Source organism: Diuraphis noxia, unplaced genomic scaffold (assembly GCF_037042655.1).
Source record: "Diuraphis noxia isolate RWA-SAM2 unplaced genomic scaffold, SU_Dnox_SAM2 contig0004, whole genome shotgun sequence".
In the NCBI taxonomy this organism is placed as follows: Eukaryota; Metazoa; Arthropoda; class Insecta; order Hemiptera; family Aphididae; genus Diuraphis; species Diuraphis noxia.
In genome coordinates this window covers 33,839,798-33,867,232 of record NW_028301714.1, presented here as the reverse complement: position 1 = coordinate 33,867,232, position 27,435 = coordinate 33,839,798, and the positions used below count along the sequence as shown (strand labels likewise).

The 27,435-nt window shown below is 27.7% G+C and overlaps 4 protein-coding genes and 1 long non-coding RNA gene across 10 annotated transcripts in view; 1 reads left to right on the top strand and 4 right to left on the bottom strand.

The window, feature by feature from the left end:
* LOC107171190 (protein KTI12 homolog) lies at positions 1-3,023 on the bottom strand. Of its 2 annotated transcripts, none has more exons than XM_015521424.2 (7): positions 2,861-3,023; positions 2,518-2,569; positions 2,177-2,229; positions 1,895-2,078; positions 1,725-1,836; positions 1,197-1,259; positions 1-1,070 (listed from the first exon to the last, which is right to left on the bottom strand). In XM_015521424.2, exons 1-7 carry the CDS (start codon positions 3,021-3,023, stop codon positions 843-845), a joined length of 855 nt encoding a protein of 284 aa, XP_015376910.1. In that variant the 3' UTR covers positions 1-842. The 2 variants fall into 2 exon arrangements, with proteins under 2 accessions (XP_015376910.1, XP_089081835.1); XM_089225709.1 differs by having other exon boundaries at positions 2,803-2,868.
* Positions 3,024-3,052: 29 nt separating this feature from the next.
* On the bottom strand, positions 3,053-5,995 carry LOC107171189 (ribonuclease P protein subunit p40-like). The gene is made up of 7 exons (XM_015521422.2): positions 5,583-5,995; positions 5,349-5,493; positions 4,330-4,464; positions 4,110-4,226; positions 3,865-4,042; positions 3,449-3,586; positions 3,053-3,374 (listed from the first exon to the last, which is right to left on the bottom strand). Exons 1-7 carry the CDS (start codon positions 5,694-5,696, stop codon positions 3,221-3,223), a joined length of 981 nt encoding a protein of 326 aa, XP_015376908.1. The 5' UTR covers positions 5,697-5,995; the 3' UTR covers positions 3,053-3,220.
* A 51-nt stretch (positions 5,996-6,046) lies between these two features.
* Positions 6,047-7,263, top strand: LOC107171191 (EEF1A lysine methyltransferase 1). The gene is made up of 4 exons (XM_015521425.2): positions 6,047-6,455; positions 6,527-6,674; positions 6,736-6,945; positions 7,036-7,263. The coding sequence occupies exons 1-4, from the start codon at positions 6,306-6,308 to the stop codon at positions 7,161-7,163; spliced, it is 636 nt and encodes a 211-aa protein (XP_015376911.1). The 5' UTR covers positions 6,047-6,305; the 3' UTR covers positions 7,164-7,263.
* A 267-nt stretch (positions 7,264-7,530) lies between these two features.
* RSG7 (Regulator of G-protein signaling 7) lies at positions 7,531-12,269 on the bottom strand. 5 transcript variants are annotated; one of them, XR_001506314.2, is made up of 13 exons: positions 11,827-12,268; positions 11,432-11,579; positions 11,270-11,366; positions 11,145-11,195; positions 10,964-11,070; positions 10,192-10,243; positions 9,782-10,005; positions 9,497-9,720; positions 9,309-9,422; positions 9,108-9,251; positions 8,822-9,024; positions 8,594-8,686; positions 7,531-8,500 (listed from the first exon to the last, which is right to left on the bottom strand). XR_001506314.2 is itself a non-coding variant. In XM_015521419.2 (13 exons), exons 1-13 carry the CDS (start codon positions 11,892-11,894, stop codon positions 8,435-8,437), a joined length of 1,566 nt encoding a protein of 521 aa, XP_015376905.1. In that variant the 5' UTR covers positions 11,895-12,266; the 3' UTR covers positions 7,531-8,434. The 5 variants fall into 5 exon arrangements, 4 of the variants coding, with proteins under 4 accessions (XP_015376905.1, XP_015376906.1, XP_089081833.1 ...); XM_015521419.2 differs by having other exon boundaries at positions 8,847-9,024; positions 11,827-12,266; XM_015521420.2 differs by having other exon boundaries at positions 8,847-9,024; positions 9,108-9,233; positions 11,827-12,265.
* Positions 12,270-21,707: 9,438 nt separating this feature from the next.
* Positions 21,708-27,435, bottom strand: part of LOC149055984 (uncharacterized) — a 70,697-nt gene continuing 64,969 nt past the window's right edge. The window contains exon 6 of the long non-coding RNA XR_016191403.1: positions 21,708-22,049. This is a non-coding gene — a long non-coding RNA (uncharacterized LOC149055984). The remainder of the gene's footprint in view (positions 22,050-27,435) is intronic.

Here is a 27,435-nt window from a genome sequence, read left to right as displayed (position 1 = left end):
TATAGAATTATTATTTATTAACAATACAATCAAATATAACCATTTATAATATATAGTTTGGTGCTGAATTAAAATTAATGATATTATGAAATGTAAAATAATAGGATCAAGATATTAAATTTTGAATAAATTGCATATGCTGTTATATTAGGTTATCGTAGATAAGGCCAGAGAAGCAAAACAAATTAGTAAATGCAGTTGTCAATTTAAAACATAAAATTATATGTGATACACAGTAAAATTTTCATAGGTGAATCTCTACCCACATTACTTAGTACCAAATTGTCCTCACAGTGTGGGACCAAATATAGAATAAAATGCCAGAATGTTATATAATTAAAAATACCAAGATGTCTTCCAGTCTTAAGAGGACGCCACACCCGCATGTGTTGTCTCAGTCATACAAGTGCGTAGCATAGCAAATTTTACGCTCAGTAGATCACGTTTATCTCCGTTAATTTAAAATTTAGAGTGAATTGACCTATTATAAAAATTAAAGGCAAGATTATTACCGAGGGCATCTCATAGGCTTTTTATTATATTTTAATTTTAAACCGAGTTATAAGCATTTTTAGATATAAAAATAATTTACAATTTTAAAATAGTCATAACTCAGTTTAAAATTAAAATATAATAAAAAGCCTATGAGATGCCCTCGGTAATAATCTTACCTTTAATTTTTATAATAAGTCAATTCACTCTAAATTTTAAATTAACGGAGATAATCGTGATCTGCTGAGCGTAAAATTTGGTATGCTACGCACTTTTACGACAGAGACAACACATGCGGGTGTGGCGTCCTCTTAATTCATCTAATGAAAAATTAAAAATAATAAAGTTTTTCAACAAGTAACAGTCTTATTCAAGAATTCTATAAACATGTTAACAATATTTGTTTGGTCATTTGTAACTGAAACATGGCTTTTGGCATATGATAAAAACTGTTTCCTAGACTTAGCAAGCTGCACTAATGAGATACTCTTATCCAATTTGTTCAGATATTTTCCTTTATAATCGGCTAATTTAATATTCTCTCCCTCCACGCCTTGTTTCTTCAACTGAATAATTGACTGTAAGGCCAATTAAAAAAAAAAAAAAACTTTTATTAATTATTAAACAATAATAATTTTCTAAACTTATTTTTGATTAAATATTTATTTAAGAAAAAAATGTATAAAAAATACTTTTATACTTACGTTAATTACTTCTTGTGTTTTTTGATCTAAATCATACAAATATGAACTTGAATTTAATGGCGCCTATTATAAATAAAAATAAAAATACAATGTAATTAAAATAACGCTAACAGTACCAACAAGTCAATGACAAGTTCCAAATTCTTAAGTCGTTTAATTTTGAATGAAAAAACAAATTTTAATAATTTATTAGACAATACATAGGTATAAATAAATTAAGTAATCACATGAAATTTTAGGAATTAAAAAAAATAAAATATTTCAAATAATAGTCTTCAATAATAAATATAAATGTAATAAATATAAATGTTTTAGGTTTATTATTAGTAGATATGACTAAAAATATTAAAGTTCAAAAATAAATTATATCAATATTTCTAATAGTATTTATTTGAGTAATAAAGTAGATAAAATCATTATTAAAAATTAGGTTTGAAATTTGCCTCAAAACTTTAATTTTATGATAAAATATTACTGATCAAATTACTTGTTAATTTTATAGATTAGGTTCTATTAGTATGTTCTTACATTTATTGTCGATTGATTTGGTACAGGAGCAGCAACTTCAAAAATTGCTTTTCGGATCTCTTCAGCAGGCAAAGTGTCATCCAGTTGTAAATTTATCAATGGAGAATCCCATCTAAATACTCATACATTTTATTTAATAAACACAATTAAAAATATTTCACTTAACTAACCTATTTGAATGATTTGGTTCTTCATATCTCATAACAAGATCATCAAATGTTTTCCTTACATATTTTTCTTGTTCAGTTCTGTTTTCATTTAGCTCCCAAGCTTTTTCAGTTGAAATATCACACACAACTAAGCACTTTGGTGTACTCAAACTTTTAGAAGAACAATACAATTCATATCTAAATCCTAATAAATGCAAAGTTTAAAATTATTTACAATTTACATTTAATTTTACAATATTATTATTTATCAATAAATTAAATGCAAAAGAAAACTAGACATACCTTTAATAAAATTTCCAGAATCCAATATTACAACATTTTCTTTGGTTAAACTCCTACAAACAGTTAAAAAAATAATGCTTAGCTGATTTTGCATTGTAGGACTGAGGACAAATTGAGGTAAGTGTATATTATTGTGACTCAATCAAAATAAAATAACTCCAAAATGTCTATGATTAAGTTTATATCATAAATTATCAATAAGGTACATGGATATAATCACAGAATATAACCAACTAGTCAGTTTACACGAATACAGACCAAATTCTTTGAATTGTGAATTTTCATCATTCATAACTATAATATAAAATAATATTATACTATAATAGTAATAGTAAACTAACTTTAAGGCATCAGAATGCAATTTTGACCGAAGATCTTTTTCTTTCTTCATATCTGTAAATAGTATTACATTTAATAATTTAACATATATAAATATTTTAAGTCGACAAAATATTGCATAATTTAAACTAATAATATATTTTACTATTTGAATAATTAAATGTATTCCAAGCTGACTAATAACTTAGAAGATTTTATTTTGTCACAGATTCAGAAAACCCCGTGAAAAAATTAATCTGTTTAAAATCAAAAAATTAGCATAGGTTAATTGATATCAAATAATTTACCTATGCTCATAATAAAACAAAAATAGGTGTATTATATTATTTATTTATTTATAACTACCTAAATACAAAACATTCTTGTCTATATTCATATTTGATATAATTTCGTTATCTGATATCAAGATAACTTCTTTGTGATGTTGATCCCTAAAGTATTTTTGGATCTCACGAGCTCTTGTCGTCTTGCCACTACTAGGTAAACCAACCATCAATATTAAAGGCATTTTTTAAAAGGTTAAAAACAATAAATATATTATAAACTGAACACAATCGTGGTTATATTTATATTGAAATTTGAATACAAAATACATATGATAACAGATAGTAAATAACGTTATCAACCACCGAAAATATCTCAACACTTATTTCCCCATGATGGTGTATGGAACAATAAAAATAATTTGATGTTTAAAATAAATTTTTAATATTTTTTGCATTTTGTGCAGTAAGAAACGTAATATTTTTTATCGGGGTTTAATACAATTGTACGATGAGTGCAAGGATATGGAGAATTCGTAAATGGTTCCAAATGAATGGCCATCCAATATATTTTGCCTTCCTTTTCTTCAAATTCCCTGCAAATATATCATATCAATAATCAATAACTAAACATTAATACAAGTTTCAAACAGGGTTAGTTAATATTTACCTAAATTTTTCTAACAAGAGCTTTACTTTTTGAGTATCAAAAAACCCTGTCCACACTATTTGAGTTACTTGACCAACATTGCGAGAATTTGATTTTGTTAACTTTCCATCAGGTAAAATACTTGGAATTCTATCATCACTAAAATGTTATAAATGTGTTATTTTCAATTATTTTAATATTATATAAATTCAAACTAAAAATAAATATGAACAATTTTTTTGTATAAAAATGTTTCCACTTAAACAATAAAATAATTTTAATTGTTATTTCTTTGATTATTTCAAAGACTAAAAAGGGTTATTTATATTAATATTCAGAATATGGTATTGGTAACTTTAAATTATCATTAAATGTGACACTAGTTTATATAAGACATTTGTTATATTTATATGACTGTAATTATAACACATTCTCACATATTTATGTCTAAGGAAAAATATGATAGCCAAGTATCCAAAAGTCCAAAATCATCAGCCCCAGTTGGGATGGTCATATTATATTTTCTTTTTGTAGTTGATCGGGGAATACATCCTTGACAGCAAAATCCATTTTTGTGAAAGTATGAAGCTATCGATGAAGGACAGACACCATCATCTAAAATATGTTTTGATAAATTATACCTACCTATTTAATATATTTATTATTTTCAACGATTGCTTACTGTTGGATTCCCAGCAAATAAGGATGTCAAACTTGGTTTGATAACGTTCAAAACTTTCCTTGATACGTTGATAAGATTTACTACTGAATTTTAATTCTTTCAAATCCAATGTAATTTCTTTAAACAACAAAAATATTAAAATTTTAGAAATTTCAAATTAAACTTAATTTAACTCAAATTTAATATAAATAGAAAAATACAATTGAAATAATAAAATTACTTGAGTCTTTTGCCGGTAGACACATATTCTGATAGGATGATTGAATTAAAGACATTTGTAATAGATTATTGTTTGTTATTGAAATACAGTCTTCAGAACCAATGTGTGTATTCAGGGATATAGCATAAACATTGCCTTAACAATTAAAATACAATATAATTAATATTATGATTATCTTGCAAAAAATGAAAGATTAAGAATGTATCCACAATACATGAAAATACTAATAGTTATACAGTGACATAATTCGAAACTTTAAGATGGTAGGTTTATAATAACTAATACATAATACACAAGGTTGGGCAGTATCTTTTACCTTGTATCTCAATACAATTATATGAAGTATCGAGTATCTTGTATCGCGATACATTTTTAGCCAATGTATCTAGTATTTCATAAAATAATTTATGATGCGATACAAGATACAATTCTGATTTTATTATCAAAATAATAATTAATAATAAATAATAAATAATTACAATAATAATAATAATTAATAATCTAGAAATTAATATTTTTATTTAATATCGTAGATTGTTGGAAATAATTTTTCAACCCAGTACCGGTAAATCATAAAATATAGTTATATATGTGATGTTTATTGTATATATATATATATCTGTGACACACGCACATTGAATTGAACTTCACATCCGTACCTTATTAGATATCTGTAATTTTGTATAATAGTGTACCTAATAGTTACAATGTTATAGTGTACCTTTCGCGATAAAGTAGGTGTTTTATTTTGTTTTATTACTAATGTATTATTATTAGTGAATAAGTGTCAATTTTTATTATTTTATTTGTCATTCTAATTACCTAATGAAGTGCCCATCCCCATAGTTTTTAAAAATCCAGTGACTAATTTTAATGTATCGAGTATCTAGTATCGCGATACTCCAAATCCAAGTATCTAGTATCTTGTATCTAGTATCTCGATACTCTTTTTTGAGTGTCTTGCCCAACCCTGACTATACAGAAAATTTAAGCGAATAATATATAATAAATATTAATACCATTTTTCACGAAAGACGTGATAAATCCAGGATCTATTAATGAGGATAAGGCAACATTTTTTATTAGGTAGTATTGACCATTTTCAGTAAATATGTTTTCAATATAATTTGGAATGAAAATTGTGTCTGGTAAAACAATCGAAATCTAAAAAATATAAAAATTAATCAATAATCACTATATTTTATTTTTTTAAACATCAGACAAACTAACTAAGCAATGATTAAAATACTTACAGAATGTGTAAGTCCGCACTCGTCTATATTTGCTAATAATTTATCCCAATGCTTTTGTACATACTTATGTTTATTTAAAGGCGGTTTGAAATTAAACAATTCTGGCTCAATCATTATTATTTTTATAACCTAATCAATTTGACATACGAGTTTATTGTTTTAAAGAAAATCAACTCATTAGAAACATGAACATAAAATAATACAACATTCAAATTGGCGATTTTAAATAATATAAGAATTCGACCATCTATCTTTTCTGTGATTCGACCTTAAGGTTTTGACTGTTTTGAGCAAGCCGAGCAATTGATATTAGTTTTGACGTACCAAGATTTTGAGCTTCAACCGGCAAAGATTACGAGGCACGACGTCAAGGTCCTAAGATGAAGCACGCCGGGCTACGGGCCTATTGGTTCCACTGATATCACAGAGCAATATTCTGATATCAGTTTACAATGTTTACATTCTGTATTATTCGATCATTCTGTAGTTGTAACTTGTAGCCTGTAGGCAGTTTTAAATTCTGTATTGCTCTAATTAAACATTCAATCATTATTCATTTTACATTCTACTATTTTAGCGGTTTTTTTTCTTGACAATTATATGGGTTCAGTAATTCCTAACTGCACACTCATCTGATTTTAAGCCGTTCTTGTTTTAAAAATTTTGAATTTTCGAAAATTGTATATTTCTTAGTATCAAGTTCTTAAATTTTTTCTTTTAAAAATGTCAACCTCTGATGATGACTCGGATGTATTACAACTCTCAGCCGAAGCACAGAGAGCTTTAAAAGAATTTTACGAAGAACAAAACGAAAAATTGTTATCTCAATGTGATGATAAAGATGCAACTGATGTAAAATTTGATGAAGATTGGGTGAGATTGCAATCTTGAATTGAGTTAATTTAATTTATTGTTTGTAACTTAAATTTAATGGTTTGTTGCAGCAATTAAGCCAATTTTGGTATGATGAAAAAACATGTGAACGAATTGTTGAATGTGCTTTTAAAAAGGTTGGATCAAACGGTAGTATAGCTTTGATATCATGCCCTACGTTATATAAAACTTTAAAAAAAAAGTCACCCACAATGTTAAGTATGCTAAAGTATTAATATATAATGTATTTAGGTGTATTTAATTTTTTTCCAATTTTTAGTAAAACTATTTGAGTTTGACAAAAGGTTTAGTGTTTATGGTTCAGATTATGTTTTCTATGATTATAATGAACCAATGAAATTTGATGAAGAACTATTGAACAGTTTTGATTTAGTTGTTGTTGATCCACCATTTCTTTCGGAAGAATGTTTAACAAAATCATTGCAAACTACAAAATCTCTAACAAAACAACATGTTATATTGTGTACAGGTTAGCATCACAGAAATTATATTTTCGTGATTTCATATGTCTTCAACTACAAATTGCAATTAATTAAATTATTTCCTGTTAATTTTTCAGGGGAAATCATGGAAGAATTAGCAACAAAGTTATTAAATGTTCATAAATGTTCATTTGAACCAAAGCATAATAATAATCTTGCTAATCAATTTGCTTGTTTTACAAATTTCTCATCTGAACTTGATTAGTAACAGCAAGTAGTTACTGGTTTCCTCAATTTCCACTGTAAAATTGTTAAAACTGATGTGTTTTAATTTTTTTTATAATTATAACAGTTATCACTGTCTAGTCATCAGTTTTTTTTTATTTCCTTTATGAACTATAAATGTGATATATATGTGGCTTATATAGGTTTATTATACATTTATACTATTGTTCAAGAAACAATTTTAAAAGTTGTTATTTTTGTTTACTGTATACATATCCAGTTAAACCGATAAAAAAGTATTTCTTAAAATTCAGGTTTTTTCCCCTTATTTATGATCAGTGCTGGATCTTGGACTTGATCCAAGTGCAAAAATTATTTTGTAGGCTCTTAATTAAAAAACAAATTAATTATTAATTACAATGTATACAATTCATTATGTTATTATAATTATAATACAGTATTTAATCATATGAACAACGTACTATGCTATTATGTTAATCTATTTATGAATATTATGATTTATTGATTTCTATAATATTTATAATTTCGAGGGCCCCAGTTACATTGGTACCTTATCCAGCAATGTTAATTATTCACTATATTACAACTACATAGATGACCATTTCATTGTGTTAATCTTAATAAAATTTATTACACTAAAATCATTTTTAGAATTTAGAATTATTATTTAGTGTAATTTGTGTTATTGGTCGCTTGTTATCATAAACACTTGTTAAATACAGTAAAAAAGAATAATTTGAACATAAATATTATGTTCAACAAATTAAGCACAATGCATATTAATAACATGTTTAACGTTTAATGGACTTCTGCTTAATTACCGAGGTATAAGTAGATCTAAAATTTATAAAATTCAACACATTAATAATAATTTAAATTTGACTAAACAATAACAATATCATAAGTACCTACACAAATTGTATAATAAAAAAAAATTTATACAATTAAAAACAATAAATATTTAATAATTTTTAATTTTGCAACAGTTGTACAACAAAAATATATGTATAAAAATGTCATCAATTTTATAGGAACATAAATTGCCTCAAACATACAATAATGACTTAATAGTTAACAATTTCACAACAATAATTGTTTATAATAATTTGTAATTATAGAACCAAAAAATTGCAAATGCCACTACACGTATAAAAAATAATAATTTAACCACCTAAAGTTAAAAAAATTAAATTGAATTGCTTATAATTTATATGTAAAAAAAGTAAATAATATTTAAAATATTTGAACTGTATTGAAAAGGTACTTTGAATAATGTAAGTACGCAAACCATCACGATGGGCAAATATCTCTTTTTCCAGAAAATGATACTATAGATCTAATGCCTTTCATGGAAGTCTAGAAAAAAATTAAAAATTAAATTAAATTCTTAAAAGATAATAATATATAAATAAAAAAAAATGGGAAAAAAGATAAATTCAAAACGGTTACCTTTTTCTTGGAAGTATTTAAATATTCTTTATACATTTCTGATCTTATATACCTCTGGTAGCTATCACTCTTCATTAAATGGTAAACATGAACCTGATTAATAACAATTAACATAATATTATACTATAATATAAACTTTTAATGTGTTCTACTCTAACTAGTTTCTAACTAAATTATTGAAGGGTCAATTTTCTTTTTTCATTTCTTGAACTCCATTCTTAATCTTACATAATGAAAATGTGCGATTACATACGGCAGCGATATCAAATGCCCATCTATCAGGAGCAGACATGTTCTTTCGGCTTAATTCTCTTGACTGAGAATCAATGTTTAATGAATCACCACTTAAATATTCTGTCCATATTTCTTCAGCAGCTTTAGGCACTTCACGTTGTGGTAATTTCTTAAGATTTTGTACTGCTTCCCAAAATCTTTGAAGAAAAATAATATTTATCAGGACTTCTACACTCATTAACCATTAGCTAACATATTATAACATGGCATTTATTCTTACTTTAAATTTTCACAACTAAATTCTTTTTCCAGGAATTTTGTAAAATGTTCCTTTCCAGCAGGATCAGCTAGAAGCTCTTTTAAACTAAATGCCCATCGTTTTATTCGACGCACTGTAACTTCTTTCCTATACGAAAACATAGAACTATTTTTAAAATTTTAATTGTTTCTAATAAACTTAATTATCAATAAAATTACGCACGAATGTTTATCACAATCCCATACTTCAATATTATCTAATAACCAAGGGTTGCTGAATTCTGGAGGTGTAAAAAATGGATCATATTCTGCATACTGTTCAAAATAGGTAATGTATCTAAAGGAAAAATGTTAGAAATTCAGTATTTTGTATAATACAATAATTATTATATGATTTGAATCAATACTAACGTGTCTGCAATTTTTGATAGTTTTATATTACGACGATCAAGCTTTAACCGCATTGCAGTTATATCTTTTTTTATAGATTCAATAGTAGGTTTACCAATGTTAGATTTTACTGGGAGCTGTATAGGCAGTAGCAGGTTGGTAATGTCTCCATTTGCTAGGGTAGATGATTCTTTATACCTCTTTAATTTCCTGTAGTCAATTTCTGTTGTTATTATAGTACCAGGCTGTAAATAAATTCATATGTTATGCTGAATTGCTTAAAACTAAAGAAATACTGGTGATTACCATTGGTCTATGTACGTCCCAAAATGCACGTTCTTGACTATCTAATATTTTTCTTTCCATACGGTCTCGTTTCTTGTCCACCTTACTTTGAGCCTCTGCTTGTAAGAATACAAATTCCCATTTTCGAGATAAAACTTTTTGGAGTTTTGCTAAGTTTTCAGCTTCATAATCAGCCAATTCTAAGCGTGTTTTATTTTGCATTGTTCTTTTGCATAAGTATACAGCTAAAAAATTAAAGTACCTATTTATTAGTTATTATCTTAAATTTGTACTTTATTATTCTACATTAAAAATGGTGTGCTATATCATGAAAAAAAAAATAGTAATAAAATAACAGAAGCTGAAATAATAAAATCAAAAGTAGTTATTTCTTATAAAATACACAACATATTTTTATTTTAGATTCTTACCATAGTCAGTATTTTCAGGTTCAAATATATTTGATGGCCAATAATAAGGAGTCTGTAATAAACAAGTGAAAATGTTTCTATTAGAGTTAAAATTAATAAAAGTCATACATTATATTGTAATAAACTAATAAGTGTCTTAATTAAATATTAATATTAACTAGCTAATCATAATATGTTTTATGTAATTTAAAATTAATGTATCTGAACTTTTATCAAAATGTTTAACTAAGCTATAGTATTTGGATGCGCTGTAAAAAAAAATAACTCAAACACTTATTTTTCAAAGTTTAAAACCTGCAAGTATTTAATATTTAACTCGTTTTAATAAGATTTATTGTATATTTAAATTTAGTTAGACATAATATTATATCTATCTGAACAATACAATTCCAATACTGTATAACCATAACAGGTCAAGTTAACTTTAATTATATTGTAAATCTAATATAACTGACATAGGTATTGATCTGTGGTATGGCTAATGCTTGATTATTATTGTGAACAATGATATCATACCACATTGTACACGCAATTGTACCATATTGTGCGATATGCCAATATAATGATTTTAATTTATTAGCCTGTTTATTATTCATAAAATAAAATCTACATGTATAAGCCTTTTAATCACTATTAACAAAATTACTGCTATTAATATAATATATCATAATAAACATTTATATTTTAAATATTAATGTACTAAGCCAAAACAACAATATATTTATCATTCAGAGTAGTAAGCTCAGCTAATTAAATATCATAATTTACATACTTGAAAACGATAATAAGATCCATCATTCTTCACATTCAGGAAATGGTCATCAATTGGAAACAAGTAACCATGAGAAGACAGTAGATTTGCAAAGTATAATGCTTCAACTAAAATTCATGGATATATTAATATTAGTTATATTTTATTGAATTGTTTATCATACAACCAACTGAATCTTTACCTTGATCATCAACATCTACATTCTTCATTATCCACAATATTAGATCGGTTCCTGAAAAAAAAAGCAATGCCTTATTATTACTATTGTCTGGATTGTAAAATAATATGAATGTGTAAGAAATTAACCAGTGAACACTGAAGGCACTTTAGCTCTGAACTTGTTGACAGTACGCACAGGAATGCCGGTGTTCTCATCCTGCATCCGGTCCATCAGTTGTTCCATCTGAAAATATAAAGAATGAGTGCTTAAGACTCCAATGAAAGATAAATAGAAAATGGAAACTATACTTTTTTGTACACTATCTGGTGCTGAGTAATGTTGTCTAGGTCGGTCATGGAAGCCGCTGTGAGTGACACAGTCGGCGTGTCAACGGGTGGATTGCCATCAGCTTTTTGTTTCTTCCGTCTAGCAGACCGCTCAGAACCAATGACCAAGCTGAGGATGTATCAGAACAATAATAAAATTGATTGTCAATTGGCATGTCTACATAATCTATTAGGCGTATTTATATAGGTAGGTATAATAACATTCTATAGTCAGAGTGTGACGGGGAATGGGGATGAACACCATTACATTGGGGAGTGTGTTGATGGGCAGGTTAGACACAACTACAGTCAATACACTATAGTAGGCATCATAAGACGTTGCGTCACATTTATGCATTTTGTATTTAGGTACGTACCTTTGTCCCATGGCTTTAAATATGTAGGAACATAGTATCCCTATCGGTTTTAACAGGACAATTAACATCTATGACGCCCGTGTGTGGTGACTGCGTTCATTAAGGACACGACGGACAAACGCGTCGGGCGGGGTGTCTGACTGGCTGGCTGGCTGTCGTTCGGTCGGTCCTGGGCGGGTGGGCGGTCGAGAGGGAGAGAGCGTTCCTGGTTCCGTGTTGCAAATTGCAATTGCGTAGTGTGTACGCGGAACACGACGGCCGTCGTAAATGCAATGTGTATATTATACAATGGCCGTGACGACTGACAGAGAGCAGTGGCGGCTGCGACCACAATAATATTATTCGCTTCGCCGGAGCAGGCTCGCGAGTCCGCGGCAAAGGGATTGGCGGGGTGGTGAGGTGACGTACCTCGAACGACCGTCGAGAGTGAGAGTGCGCGCGCGTGCGAGGGACGACCACCGGCTTCCGAGAGCGCGCGCGCGGGACGACCACTGCCGAATGTGAATGTCGATCCCGTTCGGCGACGGTACATCTTTCGAGATAACCTACTGCTTCGGTGGGCTAATTTTAAATCAATACCTACTCGGACAGTCGAACGGTGGCGCGCGCGCTGTCGGCAGAGCGTGATCCCCCTCCCCCCTGGGCACCTATTGGCTATCAATCCCCCGAGTCCGAGTGGTGCGAGTTCGTTAGTTACAATATTACTTTCATGGTTTCATCACTACTGTTGTGATAGGATTTATCGTTTATCGTTCCTTTTAGTGAATCGTCGCTTTTGTTCCAGGTTCACAAAATGAACCATTCCAAAAGATGACTCGTTCCATCGTTTTTTTCGGTACTTTTTCTATTATTATAATATCATTGTAGTCATTACCTCCGTACTTCGACCATATTTACCTTAGTTTCCCTACATTAAACCAGCTAAGTTGCATCCCCTAACAAATACTGATACCGAACCGTATGCAACCAGCACATAACCTGTTTTCAGTGTTTTCCAACCCCCATAGTATCGCAGTCTGCAGTTCTGCACAGAGAGCCCGAGGACCTATTTATATTATTATTTTAATATTGTACTATTACCACAGTCTGTGCTATTATACAGTTAAATACTGTATATATAAATATCAGTATATACCTAGGTACATTATTTGACGATAGTGGATACAGTCAAACTTATTCACATTTTAAAATGTGTAAATTATTTATAGAATATTAGGATACCGTTAATTTTTATTTTAGAACTTCATGAAGCATATAATAGTCCTTAAGTCCTTACTCCTTATCCTTATTATAATCTATTTAAATGTTTGAGGTTTATTATTTCTACTTGTTATTATAAACATTATTAAATACAAATTAGTAACTTTATTACGAAAATAATACATTTTTATTAGCTACTATATTTTAAACCCTTTGATATACAAATTTAATATTTTATAAATATTTAACTACAAAATAATTTGCAAATCTTCGAGAATTTTGCCGAAATTTGAACTTGAAATGCTATTAGAAAAAGCTTGAATAACTACTTTTTAACAGAGTGAATTTTTTTAATCAAAATTTATGGACAAAAAAAAATTCAAAAATTCAAAAATTCGTAAATGTGAAATGTCTATAATTTCTCAAAAATACACAAAATATTTTGAAAGCATATACAGAAAATTTTAACGATGATAATTTCAAATATCTACGGTTATTCGTATGACTTAAAATGAAAAGGGGAGGTTGGCAGCCGCTGGTAAATGTTTTTCAAGAAGCAAAAAAAAAATGTAGAAAAAAATTATCAGGAATACACACTGAAGACTGCAGTATGTTAACTATAAAGATAATTAAATAAAAATTATTATTAAGAATAATAATATCGTAATAGAATGATGAGGTATTTATAAGACGCATATAGTTATAAAAAAGTAAAAATTGTCTCTCAATCTGAAAAATAAAATTTAAAGGATCACAATATTTAATTTTTTTGATCATCTTCATTTTGCTTACTAAAATTTTATGATTGTTAACGCTGCACCTGTCATCTACAACGATTACCAATCGCCATAGATGATTGATTAGTTAGGTATTACTTTATTATATCGGCATCAATAGGTGTGATAAATCTACCGATATACAAGAATAATATAATTATATAATGAGTTGTTCTTATTGTAGCTAAAAAAAATTAAAAATCGTAAGTCACAATTATTTTTGATAAGCGTTTATAGTTCAAATTTTTACGAAATCTGTCGAAAACGCGAAAATTTGCAAGTAATTTTAAGTTGAAAAATCATAAAATTGTTTGTGTTTATAACTAAGGATTAAAAATACAACACTAAGTTTTCCATAAATTTTTCTTCAAGTAGCTAGAGAGAAAACTCGAAGCATCATTATAGGAAAAATTTTAAGTGCGTTTGAATTTAAATTTTTTACGGAATAGCGTAACGATAACGATTTATCCTCTAATGATTTTAAATATTTGTTATTATTCAAAAATTATAAGTCGTAGATACTTGAAATTTTTCCTCATAAGTTATTCTTATAATGATTAAAAACATATAAGAATACATAGGCACAATTATTTTTTATTAGCATTTGAAGTTAAAATATTGACAAAAATTTGTCAAAACTATGAATATTTGCAAATTATTTTGAGCGTTTGAGTTTTAAATTTGTATAAAATCGCGTAACGATAACGATTTATCTTCAAACCAGTTAAGTATATATCTATGATAATATAAGGTATTATGAATTATGATAACTACATGCATGCTGCAATGTTTTTGGAAAAACTAATTTATCATGCCTTATGGAAAATGCGTCCTGATTGAAAAATAAAATATTTGTTTCAAAATAGAATATATGACAATATTTAAATATAATATATCCTAAACTGATAAATCACCTCCGTTCAGAATCGTTTTTCGTATACAATGATACCTATCATTGCATTTAAATTTAACCTACCCTAGTCAGAGGTCCAACCCACCCCCTAATGTACAGCAGAGCGACATCCACTTATCCGCTTTTTTTTCTTGCACTTAAGATAGATAGGTACATTTGATCAAAAAAAAAAGGGCTTGAAACTGAAATGATACATTTTAGTTTCGATATTGATTTTAATTTCTGGTTTTTGAATTTATTGGTTTCTGTATCACTTTTAAATATCGATTTTCATGTTTAAATTTCATTTATATATAACGATTTACACTATTTCCAGTTTCTGTTTGGGTTTAAATAAACACCGATTAAACTATTTTGGTTTTTAAGACCGTTATTTACTTTAGGTATCAAGAATATATATATATTATTATTCTCTAAATAAATTTGTATATAAAAGTCGTACTTAATACTTTCAACATATAAAAATCTCATTAGATACTAAAATAGTTTTCAATCTTTATCCATTCATGCGTATTTACCGCATTTAATTAAAAATCACTAGTGTACCATGTATGTAAATATATATTTTGTATGAATATTTTAACTTTACACCACTCTACAGTAACTGTCAGTAACGTCAAAGATGTGCAATAAACTACAATCAATTAAACAATGATAGTATCGTATACCGTATACCAAACATTTAAAACTTTCAGACATTAAAGCAAAGAACCAGTACCTAATTGGCAATGTTAAAATTATTAATTAATGTTAACTATTAATTTTGTGCACAGCAATAGAAGAAAATGTTCGACTTTGCATTTTACCATCTAGTATAAGTTACCTTTATAGTTTATAGACGATACAGTAGATTTGATGTATTATTATATTATTATATCTTACCTATTATATTGATGTATATCTATTCACTGATATATATACAGAGTGATTATTTTAAGTGGGTACACTAATTATCTCGAAAAGTATTTACTTTTTTCAAAATATTTTTTTACATGATTTCAAGTCGTTAAAAAACCAACGTTTTTATTAAAAAATTATATTTTTAAATATTTTTTATTTTTATCATTTTTTTAAGTTTTTTAATTTTTTGAATGACAACACAGAGTTTTAATTTCATATTCCAAAGCAGAATATTTTTCTAAGTATTTTGATTCATAAAAATCGAATTTAGGGCTAGTAGTTTTTGAGTTATAAGTATTTAAAGTTTAGATTGGCAGAGTGGAGTGGTACGGGGTTACCCCGCAAAATGTTTGTCCACATGATGCTTGTCAAAACTTTAAATACATATAACTCATAAACTACTAGTTCTAAATCCGATTTTTATGAATCAAAATACTTCGAAAAATATTCTGCTTTGGAATATGAAATTAAAACTCTATGTTGTCTTTCAAAAAAGTAAAACACTTAAAAAATGATAAGGATAAAAAATATTTAAAAATATAATTTTTTAATAAAAACGTTGGTTTTTTAACAACTTGAAACCATGTAAAAATATATTTGGAAAAAAGTAAATACTTTTCGAGATAATTAGTATACCCACTTAAAAGAATCACCCTGTATATTATACCAAACATATGTTTTATATTTATGTTAACTCAGTAATTGGCACTACCTAGGATCTACTTGAAAAGCCTTAATCGCATTTATCTAAATTAATATTTATATTTAATAATTCATAAAAAAAGTTTTGTAATAATATGCATGTGATTCTAATATATCAATATTATCAGGTAGAAAAAAAATTAAAATAATACTGTATAGGTATATTTTTATAATTTAAATCAAAAATTATAAATTTTGGTTATTGTTATATTACATTTAATTATTGCAATGAATAAATCGTAAACACAGACCTCTTTGATTTAAAAGTTGTATTTTAATATACCTATATATTTAGATTCATCTGGTTGACGTAATATAATATATAATCGATGGTATATTAAATAGTATCTATCATCTGTGGCAAACGTCAATCGCAATCACTCGGTATTAATTGCCGGAGACAATTCACAATTTTATATTACTATTTTTTTTTTTTCATATTTCATTTTGCTCAAGTTATTTTTATGAAATACTTCGATACGTTCAGTTAAAAGTGAGATGAAGACAATCCGTCTCTGAATAAGACAGATGAAGGAGAAAAACAGTTCTTGGATATTTGGCGTCTGAAATTTAGATATAGGTACCTCAGTTATATTTAACCCGAATAATCGATTTACGTGTAAGTTTGATGAATTATTCTTTTGATGCTTACATATTTTACTTTTTAGTGTAAAAATTAATATTTATTGTCCGGTTAATCTGCTCCCCGTGTAATGTAGACGGCTTGTTTTTACTGTAAACTGCACTCACACTAATCTCACGCGTTATTATTACTACTATATATTATTTTATATTACGAGACTATACTTATTTATTATTTTTCTATCATTGGTTAATTAATAAAAATTTTTACTAATATAATATTTAAAAAAAAATTATTCAGAACGGCACACACACGACACACACACAAAATATTACTTCTTTTTTTTAAGAGCTGCAAGTATAGTATTAAACTATTAGGATAGCTCAACAATATTATAATGCAATATCTTTTATTATCATATTATTTTACAAATTTACTTTTTCTCTGCTTAGTAGCAAAAGAAAAATAGATATTTTGATACAATATATAACTAATTCTTATATTTCTAAAAATTGTTAACTCATTAAACTGTAATAATTATTATTAAATAACTATTTATTCCTAATAAACTTATTCTAGACCGGTCTTAAAACTGTTTTTTCCCAATAATCACTAATTTCATTGTATTTTTATAAAAATATGTATATTTCTTCTTATTTCAATCAATTATTTCTCTTTTTTTAATACTCAATACTCATAAAATCTCACAGCAATAGGTACTCAATTACATCAATTCGTTGCAAATAAAATTATTGTTTAATAAACGACGCCTTTTTTCTGGACGCCATTGCCAGGCATATAGTATAATAATATAATAATACAATTAATTACCTAGATAGTTTTTAAAAATAGACATTTCAGTTCAATTAATATAGAATGCATTTTATAACTGATAAGTTACAATTTTATTTTATAGTTGGTAATTATTTCCAAATTCAACGTTAAAAGTTATAGGAAACTATTAATACAATGCAAAAAACGTATATTTTATTGTTTATTAGGCATTTTATAGTTGTACACATCCTTTATTCTTCAACTTATGTCTAGATCGATCGTAGTGACATAAATCCTAGAACACCTAAAAAAAAATTTGCTGAGTGACTAACTGTCTATCCTGCTTGCATGAAAAATATACTTAATACTCTTATATTTAGTTGTATTTATATAAATAGTGTATAACATACATACAGGAGCTCTAATTTCCCTCAACACTTAATAGTTAATATTAATTTTTATTTATTTTTTCATTTTTCTTTTTCTTTATTCACATAAGAAAACATTTTTTTACAAAATTACATAATAATTATTAGATAAAACATGGAATTTATTTAATTATCTCCTGTATAAGCTATTATGCATGTGTTGAAGATGTAGAGTTTAACATAACGATACATTTTAATTAAAAATCATAATATTAACATTATATACATATCTAACATTAGGTATATAAAATAAAAACATATTGGATTATTAAACTTATTAAACTCAGTGTGGAAAAATAAAAATAGGATATAAAATAAGATACATAAATTATACAATATCCGAGATGAAACTTAAATAAAGACAAAAGTTAACAATACTAGGTGCGAAAATAAATAAACATTTACATTAATCATATTTTAATTTTATAATTTAAATTAGTAACCTTAGTACTTATATTGAAGATTGTCCATATTTTTAAACAGCCAATCAGTTATAATTGTTTAGGACATACCTAATATAGGTATCTATTATAACTCTTTTTTTCCTGTTCAAAAACCAGGAACTATGATCAGTTCTATGATATTATCTCGATTATAGTTAGAATATATATAGAAATGGAACTAGTTATTATTTTTTAATAATTTAACAGTTATTTTATCAAATTCAGCAGCGGTATATTCTTTAAGAGTTTTTAATTATTGCAAGATATCTTGTCCTGTTACTTTTCGTTAAAGATATTATCATTCAAGTTTAATGTTTAGTGTTAAGTGTTTAGATTTTAAATTTAAATTTATTGGTATTGCTAATTATGTTAAACAATGATTGGTGATATTTTCCTGTAAAGTTACAGCCTCAAAATTATTTATTAAACTATTATTTTTAACAAAAAATATGATCTAAACAAGAACGTTTAGAATTCGATTAACACATAATAACTAAATTGGCAAGATAAAAAATAAACATTTAGCGGGTTATTTTAGCTAAATATTTTATTAAAATTTCAGATATGGTGTTTGTCAAAGAAAATTTGCCAACTGAATATCATATTCAGCTGTATAGCTTGTATGAAATGTGTTCACAATGTTTCGAAGATTAAGTCGTGTACCTATCAGATATATTGAATCAGATATAATGTAAGTAATTTTCTATTTTTTGTTAGGTTTATTTTTATAACTGATTATTTTAGAATAATAGTTTATTTCGGTTTACAAATCTGGAGATTACAGACTGCAAACTTTACTGTATTCCTACCTAATTATATTTTTCTTTTTTTTTGTTTCTTGAAATTAATTTGCCTGCGGGCTCCGGTGCTTCACTTCTTTTTTTTCCTTAATTTAAAACTAGTACATTTTTTTCGACTTTGATAAACTAGCGCCACCTTATAATCGTTCATTAATAAAATAATTATAGTGAATATTTTTTTTTGGTTTAAGGATCTGAGAGTATAGAATGCAGTCTTCAGTGGATTTCTACTATATAATTTTTTTCTTTTAATATTGTTAATTGCCCATGATGGATGCATTGCCCGCAATCTTTCAATTAATTATTTTTCAACCACTGGTATAACACTATTCAGGTTACTAATAAAGTCATGATAAAAGTTAGGTTGGTTTATTATTTTTAAAATGTTTTTTGAATAATTTCCTCAGTGATATTTTATTTAAATATTTTCACCAGTTATCAGGATGACCTGTAGGTGCTATAGAGGCTGTGAGTGAGAGAGTGTATAGTAATGAGAGAGAGAGCGAGAGAGATAGCTTGAGTCTGTATGAGAGTGAGAGAGGGGGTAGAGAGGATAGGGGGAGAAGATAGGTATAGATAGTGATAGTGAATGGGGTGGGAGAGGGTGCGTAAGAGCGATCGGGAAAGGTAGTGAGAGGGGGGAGATTGACAGAGAGAAAGTAGTAGAGGGAGAGGTAGTGAGTGAGTAAGAAAAAGGGTTTGTGAGTAGGTGGGAGAGGGTTATGGTGAGAGATGTTGGGTGGGAAAGGGTGAGAGAGAGAAGTATATGAGAAAGGGGTTTTGAGTGTAATGGTAGAAGGAGGGGAATAAGGTTTGGTTATTTGGGAGAAGGGGGAATAGTTAGGTAGGATAGTTGTGTTAACGATGTCGATATGTAGGAAAGGACCTGAAACGCAAAGGTATATCAACCCTTTGGCTTAAACTACGAATAGTCGTAGGTTTAAAACCTTGGACTTATAGGATAGAATAAAAAGAGAAGGTTGGTGTCCAAGTGGATGTCAGTGCATTTTTAACTCTATGCTAAATTATGATCTAGAGCAACTCATTATACTCATAAATTTATTCTTATGAAATAATATAAAATAAATGGAATGCTCTAGATTATAATTTACCCTTAAATTATAAAAGGCATTTCTCTCTAATTTTAGAAAGATTACGATTATATTGTTGTGAATGTAAAATTTGGTATGTTGTGTATGGGCCAGAAAGAGAGATGATAAATGTACTGACATCCACTTAGTGTTATGAAATTGAAAAAGTTCTCGATTGTTGATTGTTTACATTATTATATTCTTGTAAAAGATACTTTTTAAAGTATACAAATACAGCAGTGTGTTAATATATTAGGTAGGCTGATTTTTCGGGACTGGACTAGAACTTTTATTGAAATAATAAACTTAAAAGTAGGTATGATTGGAAGTAAAAGAAATAAGTACCTAATAACTGTAGAGTCAGGGCTCTTATTTACTAAAAACTCATCAGAATTATGCAGTTGAATATTGCCTTTAAAAAGTTACATTCTTTTATTACACTAGAGATTACTTGATTACATTTTTTATGTTCTTATCAATAAATAAATAAAAAAAAACGATTGAACAACTAGTATAAATGTCATTTTTCATTCATATTTAATATTGCATTATATAAATAGATAATTACACCTTAATTAATGAAAATATTTACCTATGTTAAATACAATAAAGTTTATAGAAAAGAATATGCTAAATACATACAAAGTTCTTGCTTTAGTAATTCGTAAAGATATATATAGTTGTTTATCAAAATAAAAATATATAATTAGGCATTAAAAATCAGTCACATTCAGTGTGGTTATATTATATCCTTAGAAAAATGAATCTTGGACTATATATCTTTTTTTTCATTCAACATTTAACATATAGGTATAATACGAATTGAGAAATATTAGAATCTATTTCAAACTAATAAATTAAAGTCAACACATTGTTTAACATGGATGAATGATAACATGGCAAATAGTAGGCATACAATGATGTAACATAAAGATTCGTAAAATTAAATTGTGTAAATAAAAGAAAAACAACATTTTAATGTGGCTAAGATTTATAGTAATTAGATTACGAATTAAAAAGCAACTTATATTAGTGGTTACATAGAATTAGTTCAAATCTCTAATACTGGAAAGAAATAAGATCCGACGTCATCATTTTTAAACATATACTTTTTGTCGAGTATTAGAAACTATGCTAGTTTAAGTCTTTTACTTTTTTGACTAATCTAATTGATTTTTTAAATTAAAGATTTTAGATAATTTAAAAATATATTATATAGGTTTTTGGAAGGAATTTATTATCTATTCAATATTTTAATTGACATACATATTGTAATTATTATCTAAATATACAAAAAACATTTCTTATTATCTTATATTTACATATTAACTCGATCGAAAATAGACGTACAAATAAAATTTATCTCATTTAATAAATTATGTTATGGTTTCTATATATTTAAAAAATTAAATTTGGAGCCTAATGTAGTACGGATGGTTGGCCGAAGTCACTTACATGTTCTGAAGTCAACGCATCAACCACGGCGTCGCTAGCTCCCGGATGGGCGACCACCTGGGTTCTTAGTGACGAATTATCGGCCTATTTCCACGTGTTTTAAATCAAACGATAAAACCAGGCTATGCAGTTGATGCGTCGAAAAAAATGCCTCTGGCCTGTACAAAAAAATGTATTATGGGGCTTGGTGTGGCGCGGTGGTTTGCCGTGGTCAAGCATCGCCTGGCGTCACTAGCTCCCGGATGTGCGACCACCTGGGTTCTTAGTGACGAATCCTTGCCCCACGTACTCACGTGATACTTAACAAACACACGTAATATGGCCATAGTTGACGATTTATATGTTTAGAAGTGTTTTATGTAATACTACAAAAAATAATACGATTCCAATAAATTGTACATTGTTTATGATAGATGTAAGATTTTATAGTTCATAGTACAGCTTTTCAATTATAATAATTAACAATAAGTATGTAATTTGAGGTGATTAAATTTACTTCTGGACGCTTTATATCTATCACATAAAATATACAGATATTATTACATTATTACCAAATATAATTTTATTGCGGGAAGGGGGTAGAATATAGATAATAACCCATTTATATACTTATATATAAAAGTTGTATTGCTTTTATGAGAACGTCTCACCTGTCCAAATAATTAGTTATTCTTACATGTGCAAAAGATAAAACATTTATGTTCAGCATTTATCAATAGGATCATCAGTTTTGGTAGAAATACGTAAATCCTTTCAACAAATCTTTACTACTTATTAGTTATTACTTCTACAATTTACGTCCAATCATACTACCGAGTTAAGATCACATTTTTTCGTTTAGAACTAGATAGTGTGTAGTATAGGTTTGTCTATATGTAGAGATGAGTTCCTTTTACATATTATAATTAACGCATCTCGGATCTCGGTAAGACTCATCGCTTAAATCTAATATGTTAAAAATTATATATACAACAAAAAAATGAGCATGGCTCTATCCATAATATATTATCAAAGAGGCAGTAGCACCGAATTCCTAAAAATCTAATAGGTGGAAAAATATTTCAAGAGGTCCTGTAATATGTTAATACTAAGGGATATTCTTAAGAGGTCAAAAATCTAAAGAACAACTTGATGAGCAAACCCTTAAATCGGGAACTACCTAAGGATATTTTTATTCAAAGAGTCCAAATTAACCATCGGTTTGTCACGCGTTAAATTTATTTATATATTATATACTAATACTATATTTATATACTATTTAAATGTCTACGATAATTTGGATTGATAGATATTTAACTCAGTGACGTAGTCAGCATTTCCGGAGGGATATTGAGTGTATAGTACTGTATACACTTTTCCCCTCCCCGAATCCTAACCCTGGCTACGACACTGCCTTCCCCGCATGACAAGCAGATGGTTAAGTATAAGTCATCAGAAGGTTAGGTTAGGTACCTATTATAGACTATGGTAAGTTGAAGCATAGGTGATGATAGATGAATATCATCACTGGTAATAACCTTTGCAATGATATTTTCCTACTAACTATCAAGGTATTCGATATTGTAACCACAACAATGAAAGAACATATTTAAAATTGCAGAGCAAATGTATATAATTTATTTTTTTAAATTTATTATTATTATTAATTATGTTTTTTTTAAATAGAGAATTAAAATTAAAATTACTATAATTTTTAAAATGGTTTTAAGCAATATTAGTGTTATACCAATATTTCCTACACCTAAATATGATAAATCATAAACATAATGACTTATCTGATCATATTATATAATATTCTTTAAAAGGAATGTATACAATAGAATCCGATATACAATTAAAAATTGACTGCAGTCAATGACATCCCATCACAATAAAACATTAAATAATTTTCGTGTTCACAATTTTTAATTTATTATATTATTCATGTGAATTTTAAATAATCTGCATATCTGAACATTCTATCGTGAAGACTTTTGCTTGCGGCCACCAATATCCTTTCTCATTTTTTATTCTTTATATAATGTAGTAATTATTCATATTAAGTATTTTGAGGTTACACACTGCAGTCTTCAGTGTATACTAATTGCGTATAATTTTTTTAAATCTATTTTTCTCTAATTGAAATACTTTTGCCTGCCGGCGAAAATACCCTCTTTCTAATTTTTTTTTTTAAATGATTAATTTGGAGTTGAACATTTTGTACACAATTTTTAGTCAATAATAACTAAGTTTTCTCATAACAATCATTCAATCAAAAATGTTTTATTATTGTTAATTTGCATTAAAATTACATACTGCAGTATTCAGTGGATATTCATTCCGTAAAATTTTTTTTGAATTTTTTTTGCTTCCTTTAAAAACTTTTGCCTACGGGCACCTATACCCCCTTTCAATTTTTTTTTTATAAATAATTGAATTGAAGTTGATCATTATGCAATTATGTACACAATTTTAAACTTAAATAACCAAGTGTTATTCATCTAAAAATTTAATGATTTTAAATAAAAAATAAAAACAGGGTATTGGCACCCGCAAGAAAATGTGGTAAATTAAATATCAGCATCAAATTTTCTGTAGTAAATTAAATATCCGTAGAAAATTGAATTAGAAAATAGTTTACTTCGGAAAATTTCCTAGAGTTATCCAAAATTTCTACGGCAAATTTTCTACGGTTATCCAATTTACTATGGCAAATGTTATGCCAAAAATTTAATTTACTACGGATAATTTACTATGGAAAATTTATTATGGAAAATTTACGGTCGATCTCCGATTTACCGCGACAATTTCCTACATCAAATTTACTATGGTAATCCAATTTATTATGGTGAATTTAGTACGGTTATACAATTTACTATGGCACATTTACTACGATTATCCAATTTACTATGGAAAAATGTTATGACAAAAATTTAATTTACTACGGATAATTTACTATGGAAAATTTACGGTCGTTCTTTGATTTACCGCAGTAAATTTACTATGAAAAATTTACGGTCGTTCTCTGATTTACCGCGGTAAATTTACTATGGATAATTTACTATATGAAAAATTACTATGGATAATTTACTACGGATAATTTACGGCGGTTCTCTGATTTACCGCGGCAAATTTACTATGGAAAATTTAGGTCGTTCTCTGATTTACCGCAGTAAATTTACTATGGATAATTTACTATGGAAAATTTACGGTCGTTCTCTGATTTACCGCAGTAAATCTGATTTACCGCGGTAAATTTACTATGGATAATTTACTACGGATAATTTACGGCGGTTCTCTGATTTACCGCGGCAAATTTACTATGGATAATTTACTATATGAAAAATTACTATGGATAATTTACTACGGATAATTCACTATGGAAAATTTACTATGGAAAATTTGCGGTCGTTCTCTGATTTTACCGCGGCAAATTTACTATGGCAAATTTACTACGGTTATCCAATTTACTATGGCAAAATGTTATGACAAAAATTTAATTTACTATGGAAAATTTAATATGGAAAATTTACTATATGAAAATTTACTACGGATAATTTACTATGGAAAATTTACTATGGAAAATTTACGGTCGTTCTCTGATTTACCGCAGTAAATTTACTATGGATAATTTACTATGGAAAATTTAGGTCGTTCTCTGATTTACCGCAGTAAATCTGATTTACCGCGGTAAATTTACTATGGATAATTTACTATAAGAAAAATTACTACGGATAATTTACTATGGAAAATTTACGGCCGTTCTCTGATTTACCGCGGTAAATTTACCATGGATAATTTACTATATAAAAAATTACTATGGATAATTTACTATGGAAAATTTGCGGTCGTTCTCTGATTTACCGCGGCCAATTTCCTACTTCAAATTTACTACGGTAATCCAATTTATTATGGTGAATTTACTACGGTTATCCAATTAAGGATGGCAAACTTACTACGGTAATCCAATATACTTCGGAAATTTACTACGGTTATCCAATTTACTATGGATAATGGAATGCCGAAAATTTAGTGAGGAAAATGTACTATGGAATATTTAGTATGGAAAATTTACCATGGCAAATTGACGGTGGTTCCTTGATTTACTATTGAAAAATTAACTGCAGTAAAATTTAATCTACTACAGATAATCAATTTACTAAGGATAATTTACTGTGGGAAATGTAATTAGATAATATTAATAATATTCATCTACAATTTAATGATTTTAAAGAAAAAATGAGAAACAGGGTATTGGCACCCACAATCAATAGTTTTTAAAGTATGAAAAAAAAATATATGAGATGAATGTGTTAAGGTGTATGACCACATGGCAGTAAATATTGACAGTCACTGGCGTATGTCGACATTCGCTAATCATTTTGGTGAATGTTATCAATTATTTTAAATATCTCACAATGCGGACATTTACCAGTATTTGTTGACATGCGCAATAGTTATTTAGTGAATGTTGATATGTGTGACAACGGCAACATATATAATCAAATAGATAGCTAATAAATTCATAAATAAATATAGTTGAACAAATTAATTTTTTAATATTTAAGTTTAGGTAGCATATGCTTTATTAAGTTTTATTTATTACAACATGGTGAAATATCGTGGCATTTACTGTTACAAAGTATTCCCCCATTCTTACAAATACATTTTGTATCCATTATTAGTTTTAATTCGAATATAATGTTAATAAAATATTACACTAAGGCCCGCTATACTTCACTAAACTGTTGAGTTCGGTTTAGAATCCGCGTCGATACTGACGAGAGTATATTTATATTATATTATTTAGCAAACGATTGACAATCAGATTGTCTCATGCGATAACATTACTAACGTCCAAACGTCTCCAAAGCATATTGTGGCTGGGCGATAACATTTTAATTTACAAAATAATCAAAAATACCTTTTACATAAATTGTGCTTCATGTATGGTCAACATTTACCAAACACTGACTGTAAATGTCAACAATCACCGGTGTATGAACGCATTAAGACAATTTCGTCAACATTCACTACGGTTTTTAGTATATGTCAATCTACACCGGTGACTATCAACATTCGCCTACTGCAGTCATACACCTTAACAAATACACACTGAAAACTGCATTATGTAATTTTAGTACAAAATACCAATCATAAAACATTTTTGATTGAATAGTTGTTATGAGAAAAAGTAGTTATTATAGACTCAAAATTGTGTATACAATTTTCAACTGCAATTTAATCATTTAAAAAAAAAAAATTTGAAAGGGGGTATTGGCGCCCGCAGACAAATGAGTTTTACGGATCAAATATGAAATTTAGAAAAAATTACATTCGTGGAATACACAATTAAGAATATTATATGTATTCTCAAGAAAAACCAAGGAAGGATAAAAATCATGATAAACTAAAGTTTTTTAGTTGTACATGGTTCAAAATATTAGAACATCGTGACCACAAATATAAAAAAAAAGCTATATTTTGGAATAAAAATGGAATGAGGGTATTGGCGCCCGCAGGCAAATGAGTTTTAAGGACCAAAAAAGAAATTCGGAAAAAATT

Excerpts from the sequence above, each read along its gene's own strand:
- LOC107171190 (XM_015521424.2), bottom strand. The coding sequence starts at position 3,023 with ATGCCTTTAATATTGATGGTTGGTTTACCTAGTAGTGGCAAGACGACA. Across the intron at positions 1,260-1,724 it reads CAAATCAATCGACAATAAAT|GCGCCATTAAATTCAAGTTC; the intron begins GTAAGAACATAC and ends TATTTATAATAG. Across the intron at positions 1,071-1,196 it reads AAACACAAGAAGTAATTAAC|TCAATTATTCAGTTGAAGAA; the intron begins GTAAGTATAAAA and ends TTGGCCTTACAG.
- LOC107171189 (XM_015521422.2), bottom strand. The coding sequence starts at position 5,696 with ATGATTGAGCCAGAATTGTTTAATTTCAAACCGCCTTTAAATAAACAT. Across the intron at positions 4,465-5,348 it reads CACGTCTTTCGTGAAAAATG|GCAATGTTTATGCTATATCC; the intron begins GTATTAATATTT and ends TTAATTGTTAAG. Across the intron at positions 3,587-3,864 it reads TTTTCCTTAGACATAAATAT|TGATGATAGAATTCCAAGTA; the intron begins GTGAGAATGTGT and ends ATAACATTTTAG.
- LOC107171191 (XM_015521425.2), top strand. The coding sequence starts at position 6,306 with ATGTCAACCTCTGATGATGACTCGGATGTATTACAACTCTCAGCCGAA. Across the intron at positions 6,456-6,526 it reads TAAAATTTGATGAAGATTGG|CAATTAAGCCAATTTTGGTA; the intron begins GTGAGATTGCAA and ends GGTTTGTTGCAG. Across the intron at positions 6,946-7,035 it reads ACATGTTATATTGTGTACAG|GGGAAATCATGGAAGAATTA; the intron begins GTTAGCATCACA and ends TTAATTTTTCAG.
- RSG7 (XM_015521419.2), bottom strand. The coding sequence starts at position 11,894 with ATGTTAATTGTCCTGTTAAAACCGATAGGGATACTATGTTCCTACATA. Across the intron at positions 9,721-9,781 it reads GGGACGTACATAGACCAATG|CCTGGTACTATAATAACAAC; the intron begins GTAATCACCAGT and ends ATTTATTTACAG. Across the intron at positions 9,252-9,308 it reads TGGGATTGTGATAAACATTC|TTCTATGTTTTCGTATAGGA; the intron begins GTGCGTAATTTT and ends TTTTAAAAATAG.